The following is a 20,263-nucleotide window of genomic DNA, read 5'->3' as shown; positions in this document are numbered from 1 at the left end:
TTTTGGAATGCCAATAGGTTTAAAACAGTGCACATGCAAAACTAATATCTTTTTGAAACTAATAATAATGCTGAATCTACACATCTCAAGTTGAAATGTGTTGGTTCAGCAATAAAGTTGATCTTTACAGTAATTACAGGTAAAACAGAAACTGTAGTTCCAGTGGATCAGCTCCAGCGAATTGTGAAGCTAGTGAAACCCAGGGTCTTTTAGGGTGCACTCGACAATCTGTACTGTGCCCAAGCATGTTTGACCCCCAAAGTCCATTTTTTTTTGACTAGTGTGATTCTGCCGTGCCTTAGCCCACTTGAAGAGGAGGACCCAGGCACGGTAGCTTATGCATAGTGTGGTCGTGAACCATGCCAGGGCATGGAGCTTGAACGCTGTGTGAGAGCATTTCTCTTCCGTTGCATCATGGTGAGACTTTGGCCCAGATCATTTCAAGTACAGTGTGAGCACAGGCCAGTGGGGCAGTGGGGATAAACAGGCTTGGGCATTGTACAAGCCAACTGTGCCTAATGCGAGTACACTCTTAGTCAGTGCATAGTGCATCAGTTGCAGAAACTATGGAAATTGTCTAATTGGATACTGCACGTGAGCATACAATTCAACTTAAAGAAATATAAATATTCAATAAAGACTGAGAACAAAGAACAAATGCTTAAAACTAACTTAACTCCAAGTAAATTAATGGTATCAGAACTTCTATTTTCACTATTATTAGTATAAAATTACACAAAAGAGGACATGAAGTTAACTGGGGTGAGAGTAGAGGATGCCAAGGATAGAATTAGGTGGAAACAGATGATTCGCTGTGGCGACCCCAATGGGAACAGTCGAAAGAAGAAGAAAGAAGTATAAAATTACACAGTTTTCATAAATCCTATAAAATAATTAGGATAATAACAAATTGTTGCTGTAAAATGGATACACTGCTGATCTGTGATCAGTGTCTGATTTGTTTTGTGAGGGAGGACAGTATTTGGTTTTCTGTAGCTCATGTTTACATTTGGCATCTTAATTTATGATTCTCTACATTTTTTTTAAATTAACACCTGCTCACTGATTACTCACCACCTTTTTTTTTTAAGTAGAAGTTCCGTTCTTGGTCATTGTCAAGACAGTCAGGTTAAAATATTTAAAAATATATATCATGCTTGCATAGTAGACTCCTATGATTATTACAATAAAATAACTTTGCCCAGTCTACACAGTCTCATCCCTTAGAACGTCTTGGGGATAGTGTGTTCACCAAGATACTCATCCAGCCAGGATGAACTGGAAACATTTAGTTCAGGGATTAATCTTTGTTTAGCTAGTTATCCATTTCCATTAAAACAATATCCTGCAGCCAGGATATTAGTTCCAGTTATATTGAAAAACTGTACACAATTATGCTAATATATGTCAGGACAGAGTTTAATTTCAGCCCTGTATCTTCCACATCTCTCTTGTTAAATATTTCACTTTCGTCAGACAGGCCCAGGCTGGCCCACTCTGAAAACAGGTTTTTCATGCTTTGAAAAGTGCGGTGTGTGTTTGGGCAATGCCTTACAAGCTGTCTTTGTAAGCGACTTCCTCTTATATTCAAGCCTTGAGTTTTGTGACACTTATGCTTATGCCACATTATATGTTTCTGTTTAGCTGTAATTAGTTTTTTATGCTCTCCTGTGTAGCAGTGTATGATTTAAGCCATAAATTGCAAGAGGCAAATTCAATCTCAACTTCCAAGATGCTGCTATGTACAAAAAAGCCAATCAGACATTACCAGCCATTTTCAGTAGAAATATTCCTTTGGTTGGACCTGCGGGGCTTAAAACTCTCTGGCACTGGGCTGGATTTTTGGCGCAGGGCCGTTTTTGATTCAAATGTGTCTATAGAAAATACTCTTGAGGTTGTTTAAATGTTGCGTAGCAAGAATATGGCTGTTTATGTGTATAAAACACTAAAGAACCTAGTATTCAGTATTAAGAAAATAAGCCTACTTTAATAAATACATTTGGGCTCAGTGAAGTTTCAGCTCAGTAATGCATGTGGCTATAGTGTGTTAATTTGAAAAAGTGCTGCAAGTGCTGAGAAACAAATTTTTAAAAACCTTTAGACTTTACATTTTTAGATAATCATAGCAACTTCCAAAATTTTTTTTCTATTTCCTGAAAATGTTTATTAAATTAGTGCTCTTATAAATGGAAACTTAACTAGTGGCATTTTTGATATCATACACCTACTGTACTTGTAGTACCTTTAACTTTTAACCTTTTTGACTGATTTAAGTGGGAATGGTGCTACAGTTACACCATTAGTTTTTATTAAAATATATTTGTAATCACAAAATCGCATAAACATTTGTCACATTTTTGATTCCATGTCATCTCCACACACACACACACACACACACACACAAGACAACAATACTGTAGGTGTGAAAGCTTGGGCGACAGTGAAGGCAGCAACATTAACAATAAGTAATTTAAAAGCCCCTACAGTCATAATGCGGCAGTGTCAACACTGAAGTTCAATACAAAATTTCTATAGAAATCTTTCTATAGTAAACGGATTGTTGCAACATTCAAAGAAAGCTTTGTTTGTAGATGACAAGGTTTTAGATAAGATGGTTAACTTTGTTGTCAGGCAAACTTAAACTACTAAGAGAAAAGTGCAATTTTTGCAACTTATTAATAGGGCTGGATGATGCACCATACTTTATAAAGGAGTAAAACATTTCAGGAAGTATGCTTGGTCACTTTATTGAAGAGTTGGATGAGAAGACTCTCATGCCTGTTCACTGGATGTGAAGCTAAAGCTGTCAGGCTGTTAGCTTGGCTTAGCAGGTATCTGAAATGTCAGACATGCAACCCTGCCCAGGAATTTGCCTGCAATTTCACAATTCAATGCCGCATTTCCGCCTTAACGTCAGTGTTTATTAAGCTCAAAATGTGTCAGTTTTTGGTGGAATTGTCATAAATAAATAAATTCAATTATGTGTTTATTATTGAGGTCATAGTTAAAGGTGGTGGTGTACTGGACTACATTGTATTCATATATTTTTGTCCTCCCAGCTACATACATGAGAGGGTCAGGATGAGGAACACCTCTGAATATAATGTAGTCCAGTACACCACCACCTTTAACTTTGACCTCACTGATAAACATGTGACGCACTGGTTAGCACTGTCGCTTCACAGTAAGAAGCTTCCAGGTTTGAGCCTCGGCTGACCCAGGGCAGAATTGTTGCACTGACTTGCGTACAGTTGTACCTAATAAAGTGGCCAGAGACTGTACGTATAAATGTGCCAATTAATAATGATAGAGATTTAGGTCTTATCATCCAGCCCAGCTGATTAAAACAACCTTATGTGCTGGCGCACATATAAGACAACCTTAGCAGTGTTTGGAGTCTCACAGTATCACAGTTAACAATCTCGCCCTAATAAGCTTAAGTGAAATAAACTGATTCAAACAGGACATATCTATATTTCATTACCTTCTAGTGTAGAAAGTACTGTGTAACAGTGTCACAAGAAAAGCTTTTAGCAAAGCACTGTTAACAATTAAATACCTCACATAAATATTTAGTCATGGACAAGACAGATTTGCAGAAATGCCAAACAAAAGCTTCAGATTTAAGTGTTTCCAAAAAAATGGTACAAGTAGTAACAGCAAACAGTAGATGTTCCATGTTATTTAATGATTGTAGTTGGACGTTGGTATGTTGCGATATGTTGTAAATCTGCGGGATGAACCTCAAATACACAGAAATAGGTAGTCCTTCACACTGTTTATAAGTAAATACTGTGCTTTTGCAGTTTTTTTTTTTTACCCATACCAAGTGTTTGTTTTTTTTTGTATTTATGTGAACAGAAATAATATGTAATTGGGATGTGAAAGTGCTTAAACGTGACTTTTAAATGTTAAATGGATCATACCGTGTGTCTAGACAGAATGCGGATTTTAGACATGGCATGAATGCATATGCAATCAGTGGAAAAGCACAATTCTATGCAAATTCAGCCAGAACGCCCTAAATGTATGCAAAAAATGTTTTCTTGAGCAGAAAAATGTGGGTGCATCACAGGCTTGCCTAGTACAGACGGAGGAGAGACAGAAGCAGACTGGAGTTAAAGTTGATTTCTGAATTCAGTTACAGGCTGCGCTGAACATAAAACATCCACTTGTCAAATCTGTGCATTTCACTGCATGTCTGTACACAAATTCACCAGTAATGTGTGAAGGTACAGTATATGCTGTAATGATGAGGTTTTATGGTTTTTAATGGTAATGAATAGTAAGGCTCTGTGAACCCTCGGTTAAAGGGGCTGTTTGTATCAAGTAGTGCGGAAATATCCAAGATCCTCCTCAGTCATATAGATAATGTAAACGTGTAAATAGTTGAAAAGAAATACTTGTGCATGTGTATTATGTGTACATTTAATGGCAGCACAAAATTCACAATAATAGAAAAAAAATCTTGCTAAACATGTTTTCATATTGTGATTTCTATTAGGGCTAGATACTTTGACCCACTATCAATTTTTGAAATCCTGTGATCAATATTTGTATTTGTGCCTTTTCTCAGTAAACACAACTGCACTAAATGTTACATGCACACATTAGTTACTTGTAAGTAGTTCAGTTTTGTCTGCATGGTGTGAAAAATTTCTTAGTGGAAAACGAGTTGTTACAAACTGCACGTAACATTTTAAGTTTACCAGACTGTTGTGATCTCCTAGTGGATTTAGAGATTGTATTTATAAGGACAGACTGAAAAAAATCACTCTGCATGCTGATCTGAGCTCTTGGTTTGTTTTGTTGAAGAGATCATCTCTGGCTATTAGATGTGAGGCTGCTGAAGTGGAGTGAACCACCTGTTGGAGAGCTAACGCTAGCTAGCAGTTGTCTGCAGGCATCAGGCTGATGTCAACCCAAACACACATTTATCAGTCTCTGTCCTGTCTGTATTTCGATCATTAACGTGGAGATCTGGACTTAGTTGAAGCATGTGTTACTTTATGTGGTTGTATGGGATACTTTTTTTGTTTTTTTAAATCATGCACATTGACAATACCCTTGTTAATGGTGCAGGGTTTTTAATTGTTCAATGGTTTTGCACATGTAGCCCTAAAAAAAAAAAAAAGGTTACGTTTAAGTAGTTTTGCATTTGCCAGAAAGAGAAAATCCTTGGTCCACAATATTAAAACTGTGGAATGCGTTTCCAATTTAATCTATTAAATTATTTTTACATAATTTTGTGCTCTTGTTGAATGTAGAAAAGTTTTAGGTTCAACATTCTGAGAAGCTCATTATGGCATTTTTAAATAGTATTTATCTGATATAAATAAATCACTGGTTGAATGGAAATTAGTTAACTGATTCTGGATTTGGCAAACTGAAAATGAATAGAAGAGTTGTGGATTTCTCAGGCTTCAGGGTGCTTGATTGTCAGAAGTGTTTTTATTTTGATGCAGAACCTGAAAAACAATCTCACCGCTTCTAATTATAACATATTATGTGCACATGATAGTTTATTAAGACCATATGTGCTTTGTGGATATGCAACAACAAGCAAATCACCATCTGCGAATACTAGATGCTCTGCAGACAGTTTTTGAGGTGGGTTATGAGGGTTTTAAGTAAGAACTGTTGAATAATCAGTGGGCACAAATGTGTCACCCTTTCACCTCTGCCTGCTTTGTATTTTGGTGACTTGGTATTTGGTGCTATGAAATTTACTTTTCTGTAGTGGAAGATTTGCGTCAGAAAGCTCAGCTGGTTTCAGGGAGTTGTGCACAGGATTATGATTGTAGCTTTGACTAGTGATTTGTACAATGCACAGGCCCTATTCCAACCCCTAAAGAAAAAGTTGAACATTGTCTCAAATATGCTTATTTGTTTTCTTGCCATTATTTAATGAGAGATTAGGTTCAGCCAGCAGCTGGCTAACTTAGCTTAGCACAGAAACTAGAAACAGGAATTAAGAAAATCTGGGCAAAATCCACCTACAAGCATCTCAAACATTTAACACATTAAAATGTTATTAAATTATCTTGATGAAGCTGAATTGAAAAACAAGTTTCTGATCAAAACATACTTTGGCACATAATTCCAAAGAAACAGGAAATTGTTTTCATATTTCTGATTAGCTTTGAACAGAGCCAAGTTAGCAAGTTTCCATGTTTCCGGTCTTTGCACTAAGCTACATTAGCTTGGCTGTAGCTTCATATGTAGCATACAGACATGAGGGTTGTCAGTCTTAGTCAGAAACCAAATAAGTGTGTTTCCCAAAATTTCCTTTAACAATAGCTTCTAGTGGATTTTGATTTTATCTCACTAGTCAGGGAAAACATTAAATCCTAACAAACTGAAAATATATGGCCCATTTATACACAAAGAGGAATGGTTTTAAAATAAAGTCCACTATAGAGTAATAAAGGTGTTGAAGGACAGAACTAAAGTGTTTAGACACTTCTGCACTCTAAAGAACTAGGCGTGTTCATACATGCATGGTGGGTGCCACATGTGCTCTCTCCATTAGTGGAAAGAATTTGTGACAAATTATCTGACATGAACTGGCCCAGTGATAAAGATCAGAAAATGCTTTTTTTTTTTTTTTTTTATCCAGTCAAAAGCATATCTGGGTAAATGTAACAACAAAACAGCAGCAGGCTAAAGAGTTCATGGGTAAAAGGGAAAAATTCATAGAGCCAGGCTCTGAATTAGAGAGACACAGCGGAAACAGAGGGCTAGGAAGCCAGTGCCCAGCAGGTCCCCCAGGGCGGTCAGATAGGGGATGGAGAAGTTGTCAGGGTCCAGACTCCTCCTCCACATCAGACGGACTATGAGGTCAGCAACACAGAGGAGGATCGTCACCTACAGAGAGAAGAAAACTGAGTTGAACAGGCTGCCATTAGCAAGGACAAGTGCTGCAATGAGCATCAAAAACACTTGACAGGTTTAGTGACTCCCAGTCAGGGGTATGTCTGCAGTTTAACTGAGGAATGTGGGGAAACACAGTGAAAACATTAGAAATTATAATTTCTAATTTCATATTTAAAAAGAAACATTATGTTAAGGAGAAGAAACAGCCAGAGGATTAGAAGATTGGTCTAATGCTATTTACAGTATTACCATGATTTACCTCTGAGTCGGATGGAAAGCAAGTACAAGATCTAGCCATCTGAGGTAGCCACTGCAGAGAGCTACCTGGGAATATACTGTATATCCGCATCACTGATCAGCAGATGACCTGTTGACCAGTGATCAAGTGATTGATTCTATGCAGTTATCTGTAGTGTTGCTTTTGTCAACGAAAATTATGACTAAATATCAACGAACGAAAGCTAGACAACGCAATGAAAATGCTGGTCGTGTGACGATGACTATAACTAGATGTATAATGCAATATTGTTGACCAAAAAAATGAGACTAAATGTAGTTCACAAAATAAAAACTGTGCCAAAAGTCTCTTCATTTTCGTTGACCAAAACGAAATGAAATGAAATGTTATTTCATCTCGTTCAGTCGCGTTATTATTATTTTGCAGTGTTTGTTTCCTGTGTCTCGCTTCAGGGGCTGCATCAGGTCGCACTGCGCAGACGCAGGTGACGTCACTTCCTTAAGCCCCACTCGCGGCATTATTTAGAAGACGACAACAAACAAAGTTAAGTCTGACACAGAGAAAGGGACCGATGGCCAGCCAGCTGGGGTTCGTCTATGGGAGAAAAAGAAGAAATGACAGTTGGAAAAACTTTAATTACGTAGAAGTGGAAAAGAAAACAATGTGTTGTGGGAAAAGATGGGGCGAAATGTAGCTACAAATTTACACAAAATGTGTATTGGATGTAGTCTTGAGTCTATAAGGTAACAATAATATAATAAGATAACCTTGTTTGAAATGGGTTTGGCTAAAAGAAACTTTTGGTTTCCTCTATACTACTAGGTACTTATACTATATTGACTGGGTTAAATAGAACTGCATTACTAAAAAGAGACTAAAATACAATTTTCATTGACTAAAACTAGACTAAAATGTCATCAGTTTTTGTCGACTAAAACTAGACTAAACTAAAAAGAGTATGAATTGACAAACTAATACAAACTAAAATGACAGCTTCACACAAAGACTAGACTAAAACTAAAATTAAAACAGGCTGCCAAAAACAACTCTAGTTATCTGTAATGGCTACCCCAGATGCTATATCTTGTATGTCCTTTCCATTTGACTTGGAGGTAAATGTGGAAAATGATTTGCCTGAAATCATGTTTATAGGGAGCTGTCTTGGTGGTCAACCAATTGCCCTGGTGCCGCCATTCAACACAACTTTTCATTTCCCTGACTACAATGGAGGTAGTGATAGCAAATTTAGCACTAGCTATAGCATCATCATATCATGTTTAGTGGTAATACAGCAGGTAAAAAAAAAAAAAAACTCTGAAGTTATGACTTTAAAGGAAGAATTAATACTTGAACTCTGAAGAAATGCATAAATAATTGAAATAGCAAAAATAAGTAATTACTGATTGAAATAGATTTGTTGCTTTTAGCTAAATAAGCAAAGCGATGGATCAGTGGCTGAAATGAGCTGACGAGTATCAATCGTGTTAATTAAAACTGGCTGCAAAATGATATTACTCTAACATTGTTTTAGAGCAGTAAATGGGGACAAAAAAGCATTCTCCACAGTTGTGCATCAGTTTACCTGCAGCAGAGCAGCACAAAGGTAGCAGAGGGTGAAGGCTACGGTGATAGGTGCCTCATCTCCTTGCAGCAGGGAGATGGCGTAGAGGAAAACCAGATGACCAGGGACAACCAGCATCAGCAGCACACGGGCTGATTTGGAGTTCACCCCTTGGAGACACAAAAAAGAGACATCACTGTGTGCAGGGCACATACTGTACAGTCACAAAATTCTGTGAATGTATGTGTTCAAACTACTTAAAGATAATTATATTAAAGCTGCATTCATTTTTTTGTCCACTTGGGGGCTGAACAACAATCAACAATTATCTGCTAATGAAACTCTAATTCCAAACCTGTTAGTGAAAAGTTGCCATTGGCCATCCAGCAAGGCAGTATTAGCACTCACTTGGAGAAGTGTTGCAGGCCAACAGGTGGATAAAAGTCCAATATTCACTCTTTTTGTTTTGTTCACGAGGGAAATGTGAACATGTTACAGTAGGTGATGCAGCATGAACAGATTTTTTTAAACACCCGCAGCTTAGGAATTAAAATAACATCATTAAAACCATGTCTACACCACAAGCACAGCGTATGCTGCGCATAGCATCTGGCGTGCAGCTTGCAAGAGGCGTGTGCTTGCGTTCACACCAGCCTCTTGTTCACTTGCGTATTGGAAGCACAGAAAAACATTTGCAAGGGGAAAACTATGGTCCAAAACTCTGATACATAGTAGATAATGAGGGAATTACTGGGTATGCTGTACAGTGTATCCGGCTCATGGTTAAAATACAGCAAATGAAGACAAGACACTTTAAAAAAGTGCATGTTCAGTAGGATTGATGTAACGGATAATAGATTGTATTTTAAATGCATTTTCTTGATCTATTTCTCTGTTTTGGTGGATTCTGTGGAGAGTGTTACACACACAGCTCCAAAAAAAAATAGAGCTGTTGAGTTAAAACACAGTTCATGTCGCAGCTTCACGCGTAAAGCACGAGTGATACGCCAGCGCTGTAGACAACTGGATCGATTAATACAAGAGCGTAGTGGTTGCATAACCCATGCTTCTCAAGTGCTTATCAAAACACGGCTGAAACACTAGCGGTGCAGACAGGGCTTTAGCATGACTCTTACTGTATGTCAGCCTTTTAACGTGCTAAAAGCTTGTGTATACAGATGCATCGAATGGCAGTGTTACCTGAGGAGAAGAAGGTGATGCAAGGATTGGGCCAGTGCTGCCTCATCTTGTCGGGCAGCACCCCTGGGATGCTCCATAAGTGCAGGTATGTTGAAATCCTACTGGCCTGGATGGCCACCAGGTTACCTCCGACTCCTGCACAAGACAAGGAGAGACACAGGACAGAATGACTATGTGAGTGAATGAACAGGTTTATGAATGAAGATGTGAGGCAACTGACCCCCCCCGTCACGCTTTATGAGGCATGTTCAAAAGAGCCACAACAAGGGACACATTGTTTTGAATTTTTTTTTTTAAGTTGATATGATTTAGTGTTTTCATAGTCAGCTAAAAGAGAAAATTCCTTCCCATGAGGCGCAGCAAACATCTTTACAATCAGTTTTGGTTCATCTCTTTCATTGCCTGCACACAAATTAAGCCCAGTAATAGCACACACTTGGCTCCGATGCGGGTTTACAGAGTGCATGTTAATCAGCCACACAGGCCAAAGCAGAGCTAAAACCTAGTCAGTGGAGTCAGTAACTGAAAAAACACAAGACAGTTTAATACAAACTAAAGCTTCAGCCTATACCTTGTGAAGACACATGGGCATATGGAAAGAAGTCAACCGCATGCAGCCATTTGGATCTGACAGTGAAATAAGACTGTGTGCAAAAACCATATGTGCCCTTTCTTGAATTCTAGTAGATAACTTGTTTCTGGCGTTGTGTCAAGATCTGTTTGACAAGTCATAACGTTTTCAAATCTTTCCCAGATGTTACGAGGTGCAGAGCAACTAGAAAGGCTGACCAGGGTCAAACCTGAAGAGATTTAAGATCCATTAATTTTGGTGCGAGTTGAGCATCACATCTTCTAAGCCAAGTTTCTTATGAATGCAAAACAGCTTTTCCACATGCCACTAGCTTAAAAATCCATTTTAATTTTGGGGTTGACAAGGATATCTGTACCTAATTCAGTTACATCAAACACCTTATTTACCCCAAAAACCGACACAGATGTTCTTTTGTGAGATGGAAACGACTTGCGGGGACTGTCAGTAAACAGAATACTGGTTTTAAATGTGTGCCAGGGAGGGAAAATGGGAAATTTAAACCACATTGGCAAATTCAGAATTTAGCTTGAAGGGGTGTAAAGAAAGAGAGATTGAGAAACAAAAAGAGATGGGCAGAGAGGAGCTGAGGCACAGTGACAGTGGGAGCTGGGTGAAGGCCCTGTCAGCTGTGCCAGGACACAGGGTGTGAACCATTAGTGGTTTATATCAACTCTATACTCAGTGGATCCCTGCATGCATCAGCTCACAGCCAAACCACTCATTCTGATCTCACTGCCTCCTCTTCTCATTGCAGTTCTCAGCATTCTAAAATGGGACTGGAGTGAAAATCTTTTTACTGTGTGTAAACAGAAACTAGAAACCCCAGACTGTTTCTTTCTCTGATTTCCACAGGTGATTGGGATTTTCTCATGGAGAAAAGAGCTCATAAAGCTGTTAGGCACCGGAAGTGTGTCAGTTTACAAGAACAGTACACACGGCACAACATTGTGTACCTACTTTCAGTTTCGTAACTCTGACTGGATGATCACTGTTGAAGGAGGACTTTAGGAGTTCTGATTCCGTCAACTGCCGTATTAAACTGGTTAAAGTACAACTGATGTATTTTCATATACTGTTAATGCAGCTCATACAGTTTTGAAAAACTACAAGTGTGTACTTCTCCTGATGAGACTGGGAAAAGTGGAACATCCATGTGAGTCATCAAAGCAATTTGATGGTCTACATGTTGGCTCTGATGCTTCTGAAATAGATGGTGGTTGTAAGGCTCCATTTACTGTACATAACGTTTTTGGCAGTTCAGCATGTTTTAGCACATTAACTGTAAATCTTTTAGAATACAAGTATAGAATATGATTTTAGACTGGTTTCCAACCATCCAGACAGCCATTGGTTTCAGCACATCTCACAGCTGCAACTCGCATCAAGTTGAAGAAAACTACAGCAGTGCCAACATCCCTACAGTAATGCTTTAATCTTAATAACGTGTCCACTAAATAGCTGAAATGCTAATTTAGCTCCTTGTGGTATCTTTTAACTTTAATGATCAGTCTTACCATTGATGACAGGGGTAAAGACAGCCATGCCCTCAAAGTTGGGATCACTCACTGTCTTGTCCAGTATAAGCCCTCCAAAACTGGAAATCAGAGGGAAACAGAAGCACATACAGTTACTGCCACAGCTTCCCAGATAAAAGGTGGTCCTATTTTCAGGTATTTACTTAAAGAGATGCACCAATCAATCAGCAGAGATCGGAAATAGCTGGTTTTCAGCGTGATCTGCCTTGACCAGTCCCCCAGCCAATCACTCTGAGATTTCTGATTCTGTGCCCATCAGATTTAGAGACACGATAGTCCACGTCTCACACACAGCGACACAGACCAAAAGTGTAGCAGGTGCAGCACGTAGCATCTCACGTGCATCCTGAGTGAGACTCACGCTCGTGTCAGTGGAAGGGCTTGGTGAACAAACAGTGCACAGAGGAGCCTACAGAAACACCCTGGGGAAGGGAGAGTACGTCCAAATCGCCAACAAGTAGTACACAATGAGGAAAATACTGGCTACGTATTCCTTAAAGATGTATGGAGAGATTTGTACAAAATATATTACAGTATATTTACAGTATTCACACTAGTGACTCATACTTAAGTATATATTCTAAATGGATTTATGTGATCATCAATAATTCATCATAACATTAGCAAATGTGAGTGTGTGAAACATCTACTGTACCTGCTAATGGACATGGCCACTATAACTGGCTGCCATCCTGAGCGAAGGACCTCGCTGATTTGAGGGCTCTGTCGGGCAACCACCACCCAGAGAGGGATCAGAACCAGGAAAAACAGGCACACCAGGGGGGACAGGTACCAAATATCTGTGGTACAGAAACAGGTGATGTGGTGAAGAAATGCACTACTGTCCAGTATCTTACCTGAGCTCATACACTTTTGGGCCACATACATGCACACACAGAAACACACCATCATGAGATGTCTGGGGACAAAAATCTGACTTTTGCTGCCATCTTGTGTTCTGGTTATCACCATGATAAACTCAAAAAATGGACCTGGTCACTGTGTTTCCTCTAGTTTGACTCAATATCAGCAATACAATCACATTATAATACTTATCTCATCACTACATGTGCATTTACAACGTCTTTGTACTGGAGAAGATATAACAGTTTGAAGGAAACCAAAAGTGAAATTAATTCTTCTGACGCCCACAACACACCAGAGCAGCACAGACAAGTGTGTCATAAATCTGAGCTGAGGTCCTGAGGCCTTCCAGTGTTACTGTATGTACTCACCTATGTGCTCATAGAGAGTGCTGCTGACCCCAGCCAGCAGGGACAGGGTGATCAGGTCACCCAGACTGGCAGCGATCGGAGTGGCCACGTTGTCAGGGTTGATCCCCACCTTCCTGGAGCCGATGATCACTCCAATCATCACCAGGCCTACGGGAGGGAATGGATCATGGGGGAGCAAGGAGTGAAAACAGACAAACGGCGAAGAAGATAAATGAGAAAAACCAAAACTGTCACTGCTTCCCACCAAGAAAATGCAGACATAAAGATACAACTCTGTGTGTTCTGGGAGAAAACTTTCATCAGGGCTACAAGACAGAGCTGACAAAAGCTTCCAGCTGAAGTGTGCTGCTTTTTCCTCCCTCGATCAATAACAACAAGACATTCAAGACATCAGTCAGCCTCAAAGAGTGACAGCTTGCTGTAAAAGAGAAAAGACAACTTAAACAAACTGTCAGAGGGTGATAAGAAAACAGATTTACAGAGAAATATTTAAAACACCACGGCAGAGAGAGGAAGGCTGGTTAGAAATGATTTCCCACTGAGAAATGACTCCAAACATTAGCAAACACAGAACTGGATGCAGTTTAGTGCAAAGTTTAAATCCTGTTGAACTGACCCTGAGACCGTCTGATTGAGATATGAATCTTTTCCTTTCTATTAATCTGTAAGGGAGGGTCAGCAGATCAGGTCATCTACAACACTATGGCCATGACCCTCTGTATAGTCTGAACACACAGGGGCTTCATTATAGATCATACACATAGTATTTCACAATCGCTTGGAACCAGGTGTCACAGCAGAGTTTCAGTGTACTAACGTGGCGAACACAAAATAGTCTCTTCATACAAAGCGCAAAATACTGAATCACATGCTCAGTCCTCCAAACACAGACTCCTCCTGTTAGTTTAGTTAATATTAGTTTTAGTGCTTATCACCAAGCATATAGATCACTGAATCAATGCGTGTCTCTTTACTTTAACATTACTCTGGTGAGCAGCATTGCAACATAAATAACTGTGTATTTCTTCTCCATTACTGCCTTACAATTCAAATGTGTGGCAGAAATGGGACATGTGGAAAAAAAAAAAAAGGCATCTTGAATACAACAGTGCGGTTGATACAGAATATACAAACACAGGTAACGGATCCAGTCAGAGCTGACTTTGGCAGCTGAACCTTGTTGTACTGTGAATGTAAACTGACAGCCGTCTGAAGGCTGACACCCTGCAGTTGGTTTATTTAAAATGAATTTTACTTTAACAAGGCCTAAGAACCCAAAGGTCTTGAAAAAGTGATGAACGGTCTGTGAGATATTTCCATTTTGCACCAACTCTGCGGCAAAACTGTTCTGCAAATTAAAACGCTGTTGTGACATTTGAGCCAAAATAACTAAAATCCTGCAACATGTTCTGATGCAGAAAACATAAAAGTGTCCCAGGTCACTAACCTAAAGAGAGAGCAGCTACAAACGCAGTGGTGATGCTGCTGGCACACAGGACTGCTGCCTGGTCCAGTTCAACTCCTCCTCTAGAAACTGCTCCTAAACACACGGCGGCCATGGCAGCGAGGAAGCCCACCACTGTGGCCTGAATCTGCAGGAGATAGTGGACATAATAACACAATTCACCAGCAGTTTGCTACAGCATGTGGCAAGGAGGAGCGTGACATTAGTAGTGTTCCTTTCATTGCTGATGAATCTGATTATTCTCTGGATTAACAATTATCTGGTCTTTTGATGTTTTTAAAGACCAATAGATTAATTGTTAAAAATGCCAAATTCTTTGTTTTGTCCAACCAACAGTTCAGAACCAAAGCACATTCAGTTTACAGTAGCAAACAAAAAAAAGCAGGAAAGTCTGGACATTTTTTTCTTGAATAAAATGACTAGTCAAAATAGATGTTGAGTCAATGATCAATTAATTTACTAACCGAATTCAGCTCAGATGAAGGCGCGGTGGTGCCAAAACGCCACCTTCTGGAAAAAAGTACTACTGCTCCTCCTGTTTTTTGCAAGTACTTGTTTTTGCCTACTGTGTATAATGAAATGTTTCAACTCCAGCACCATTTCTCTATGTGATGATTCTGTGGGTCATTGTTAATGTAATGTTCAGATTGGTATAAAACCTAGTGGGGGTCAGAAATAACACAAAAGGTGACTATTTCCAAAGGATTCAAAGATGGAACCAAATGTAAATCAGCACTATGAGATCAGGTATGTTTGCTGAATGAATAATATAAACACCATTAGAAAGTGTTCTGGACAGCCAGATGTCATATCAGATTTGGTTTGAGTAGTGGATTCTGCTGGGAGTGTAGCTGAGAAATTACTGGGTGTTTATCTGAATTCGTCCCTTTGACTAAACTGATAAACAAAAACAGTACAACAGATGGAACGGCAGAATACAGTAAGCGTACATTACCTGTATAAGTGCCAGATTGCTGCACACCATCGTCCACTGTTTGTCAGGGTCGTCCATTTGGCCTGTGTTGGCCTAAAAACACGGACATACCACCCGTTATTTTAATTTTCAATCAATTAACCACGTTACATACGGCACGGAATATTGTAGCTCACTGTTTTAAAAAGTTATTCCAAAGGCAAATAAGTAGTCAATCAGTCCGAGTCAGGACATGAAAGAGCCGAGTCCCACTGAAGTTCCACCACTTAAAGAACAATAAAATTTTGATAACCTGGGATTTGGGTAACAATTTAAATCACTGAACAAAAAGAAATAAGGTAAGATGGGATTTAGCCCTTCTTACAGCAGTGGAGAGCCGAGCAGCCAGGGTCATCTCCAGGTTTCCTTTGAGTCCAACCAGCGCAGGCACCAGGATGAACACCTCGGTGATCACCTTAAACACCTCCCAGTGCTGGAACACACACGAGGGAAATCACATATTGTATGAACAGTTATAGAACATAGCCCAAAAACATAAAGCAGACATCACTGAACCATCAGCGTCATCTCCACCTCCACAGATGAACCTTCTGACCCTTGTCTCTTACAGTTAAATAAGCACATCAGATATTCTAGGCTAACCCAGTAGTCTACTTTTTCTGTTTCCACATCTCTGAGCATCACCTGACGCCACACCATACCACACCACACAAGACGTACACTTCACGGTCTGCCCTGTATTTTCTGACCACAACTCCAACTGGCAGGTCCAAGATGGTTTATGTTTTTAAATAGATGCACATATAAATGATAAATGCAGCTGCCAGGAGCAGGCAGATATGGAGCAGAGAAAGGCAGGGAATCAAAGATGACACAAGGAAATGGCAGAGTAGGCTGGAAGGTGAGGACGGAAAGGGAAGGTTACAAAAAACAAGTCAGATAAAAGGTTGCTATAAAAACATTCCCCAGAGTAAAACAATAGCAGGAAAGCATAAATATTATCAGTGATTTAGTGTGAAATGAAGGCAGGAAATATTTTTTGTCAAAACACTGTCAGTAAAATGACTAACACAGAAAACACTTGACTATTAGAGTATAATAAAGGCAAAGGTCACAGTCATGAGCTTTTCTACCATGAACAGTAAATAGACATGATGCAGCTGGTGTCCAAAACCATCGTGCTTGTCTGGCCAACAAGCCTGTGCACCCTCTAGAAGCCACTGTTGTTTCAGCAACTGTGTCATTGATTGTATGACCTTGAAAAGATGAATTTCTGTGGTAGATAAAGAAAAAGCTGTCTTTAAAATGAAGCTTGACTTCACATTCCCCGGGTGAGCTGAGAGGTCAGTTCAGACTGACCAAAAATTACGGACAATTTAAAACTAAGTACATTAAAAGATTGTGTTGTTTGATAAAATGAATATAGACAGTCAATAATACACATATAAATGTGCCAAAGAACGGGAAAGCATTCATATGGAAGCTCAGTATATGAGTTCAATGATGTTTACCCATTATCTGGCCTCAAAGAGGGGGGTGTCAGGCCATGCCGTCATAAATCTTCAGGGCCCCACAATAAGCGACACCATTATCCTGACCTAACCTACCCTTAACTCAAAACAGGGCCCAAATATTCGACTATTCAGATATTCGTTCTTTGAGTAGGTAATCATTTTTCAATTTTACTATTTGAATATTTGAGACAGCAGGACATTTCACTACAGTGTGAGTCCACTGTATACTGTTAGCCGAAGACCGTTTATGAGGTAAAGAGGCATCACCCTGTAACACCACTGAATAATCAGAGTGCTTCTCTGTAGTTCCAACAACCCCAGGAGAGTGAGACGCCATCACAGGTAAAGTTATCAGCTAATCTCACATCAATGATGGAAACATAGCACATTGTGTATGATGTGTGCACACAAATGGTTATGAAGATCCATCATTTTTTACATTACATTACGTAAGAACTTTAATTAGCTTTTTTAAAACCCAAAGTACTGCCAGATGAGCAAAGACTAGGCTCCTTTTAGCCTTTTAGCTGCAGCACAGTCTCTGCTGAGAATGGAGATGCAAGCGTTATTGTTTATACTGTGGAGCAGAACTATCAACAGACTGTCCGTGTAAACTATCTGTAATATAGTGTTTACCTTCTCTGACTGCTAGCAGTCACCACTGACCACACATTTATTCTGTTAACAGAATACCACTTTATAACCAACTAAATAAAATGCCTTTATTTAGACAAGAAATGGTATGTATCTATAAAACGTCAGGTTGTTGATCCAGCATATAAACCAGTCAGGTCTCAGATCTGGAGACAGCCAGGTGTCTCCCACCATGCCCTGTCTTCTTGCCGTCAACGGAGAGCAACTGTGACACCTCCCTGTAAAAGCTGCAGCTGCCTTGATCCCTTGAGAATATTATTGCCTTCGTACATAGGCATTATTTTAGAGCAAGTTAGGATCAAGTTGGTCAAAAAACTAACCAGCATCAATCACCTGTGATCGAATCTGCACAGATCTGGCTCACCCAAAACATTCCTTATGCCATTCTGAATATGAGCTGAGTAGCGTGTTTGCCCCTTAGCTCCGCCCAATGTTTAATACAACCAATGAGATCATTTCTGCATCAATGTTGTACATAAAACAGTTACTAGGAAGGAGAGGCGGTGATGTGGTCCACACTAAACATGGCTGAGAGGAAGGCTAGAAGAATGAATGGGAGTGCAGTGAGGAGGTGTAGAGGTGTATATTTTCAGTGCGTGTGTATATTTATACACATCACTGACAGGTCTAGCTGACACCTGCCAAACTGAAAGCTATCTTGGGACATGGCCCACTTCTGCTGCTGCTGCTTGGCTGTAATGAGTTAGAGGCCAGACCACTGCTACTCAGGATCTCCACAGAGAGATCTGCTGTTAGTGTCAATAGAATTAATTATATTAACACTTCATTATATCATCACCATGTGCACTTACTTATCTGCACACTTAAGAATTACTGCCAGCAGTGTGCAGCATGTCTTTTCTTCTATGTGATATAAGGAAATCCAAGTAGCTTATACCTCTTTCTCTCTCCAGCCTCCTTTCTTTCATCTTCCACCCACTTATTACATTAACTGATCACTTTTATCCCCAGGCTCTCGTCTCTCTACCACATCTAAATCTAATTAGGAAATCTCAGAAAGTTAGGTTTTACACAAGGTTCAGAGAACAGCACCGTGCAAACAGCGGCTGCTTCAGTATATCCATCATTCTACTGATGTATCCATCCACTCAATCATCCATCCAGTTTTTAAGGAAGTGTTGCACTTCAGTGTGCCTCCATCTGTGCACTTATTCCAAAAAAAAAAAAACAACCTGTCTACCAAGTTAACAATCAACCATTCTCTTTATGCATAAAATGTGTTTAAGGAACTGTGGTCAGAGAGGATAGATGAGACTAATAAATATGCAGCATTTAACAAAAGGCCAGTGTCAATCTGATCCTAACTTGTCGATATGAAATGATGCCAAGTGAGACCATTCTTACCCCAGCATAGGCATTGTTGCCATAACCAATGACACATTCAAATGTCTATGGCACTCTGTCTCCACGTTATTCATTCATCTGTGGCACCATGAAAAACTGTTTACGTAAGGTCAGTCCATCTAAGCAGTCACTCACCCATCTTAGGTACCAACTGAGATCCAAAGCTGACATCAAATACAGACTGAATAAAAAATAAGTATCAGACACTTTCAGTTTCAAACCATAATTATGCCAATTTCAGACTAATTCAGGCAAAATTCTGATAGGTCTCTTTGCGTTTCAGCCAAGTATCTGAGGAATCACGTTCCTATACGTCACAATTTACATCCAGTGTCAAAGTTTGGTACCAACTGAGGAAGAAGTACAGCAGCAAGGTGTAGAATAAGGGCGTGGAGTTCAGGGTGGTGGACTGGGGTGAATCAAGCTTGATTTTCAGGAAACTGGAATCACGTCCAATTGATGTTTGCTTTAGTATTAGCCATAACCACAAGTTCCCCCAGATTAAACATTTTTGTTTCCTAACTGTAACTTAAATGCAGTTCATCTGCCATAATCATAATCTTTTCCAAACCTTAACATATAGTGGTTTCTATGCACATTCTCAAAATGTGCACTGGATGCAAAAACAGTCACCTCCAATATGTTGCTGTCTGGCAGTCAAGTTGAGTATTCACACAGTATACAACATTTGCAGAAAACTACTTTGCTTCATTTTTGGTATCTGTACCAAAACTCAGTTAAACCCATACAAAAGCTCACTTCAACCATTGTATATATTACAAAAAAGAGCGATAGGAATTGTGTATAAGATGGGGTATAGGGATCACACCAATGTAGCTTTCATACAGTCTAAATTGTTAAAAATTTTTGATTTAGTGGGATATAAGACTGCTGTGTTTATGTATAAAGCCAGGAACAATTTATTACCTGGTGGAATTCAAAAACTATTTATTGAAAGGGAAGGGGGATACAATTTAAGGGGTCAGTTAAATTTAAAAATTCATGCTGTACGTACAACCAAAAAAAGATTTTGTATTTCCATAAGTGGGGTAAAACTATGGAATAATTTAGGTATAGACATAAAAAATAGTAAA

At 39.4% G+C, this 20,263-nt stretch overlaps 1 protein-coding gene across 2 annotated transcripts in view; it reads right to left on the bottom strand.

Annotated features, from left to right (window-relative positions):
- Positions 1–3,081: 3,081 nt before the first annotated feature.
- Positions 3,082–20,263, bottom strand: part of LOC109967127 (solute carrier family 41 member 3) — a 21,772-nt gene continuing 4,590 nt past the window's right edge. For both annotated transcript variants that reach the window (XM_020612479.1, XM_020612481.1), the window contains exons 2-10: positions 16,001–16,108; positions 15,658–15,729; positions 14,685–14,829; positions 13,238–13,384; positions 12,658–12,802; positions 11,982–12,061; positions 9,876–10,010; positions 8,697–8,845; positions 3,082–6,867 (exon numbers count right to left, since the gene is read on the bottom strand). In XM_020612479.1, the coding sequence (XP_020468135.1) occupies positions 6,694–6,867; positions 8,697–8,845; positions 9,876–10,010; positions 11,982–12,061; positions 12,658–12,802; positions 13,238–13,384; positions 14,685–14,829; positions 15,658–15,729; positions 16,001–16,108 (1,155 nt within the window). In that variant the 3' untranslated portion in view covers positions 3,082–6,693. The remainder of the gene's footprint in view (positions 6,868–8,696; positions 8,846–9,875; positions 10,011–11,981; positions 12,062–12,657; positions 12,803–13,237; positions 13,385–14,684; positions 14,830–15,657; positions 15,730–16,000; positions 16,109–20,263) is intronic.

Source organism: Monopterus albus, unplaced genomic scaffold (assembly GCF_001952655.1).
Source record: "Monopterus albus unplaced genomic scaffold, M_albus_1.0 scaffold126.1, whole genome shotgun sequence".
Lineage (NCBI taxonomy): Eukaryota > Metazoa > Chordata > Actinopteri > Synbranchiformes > Synbranchidae > Monopterus > Monopterus albus.
Note: the sequence above shows the minus strand (reverse complement) of the source record. Positions and strands in the feature narration are given on the sequence as shown.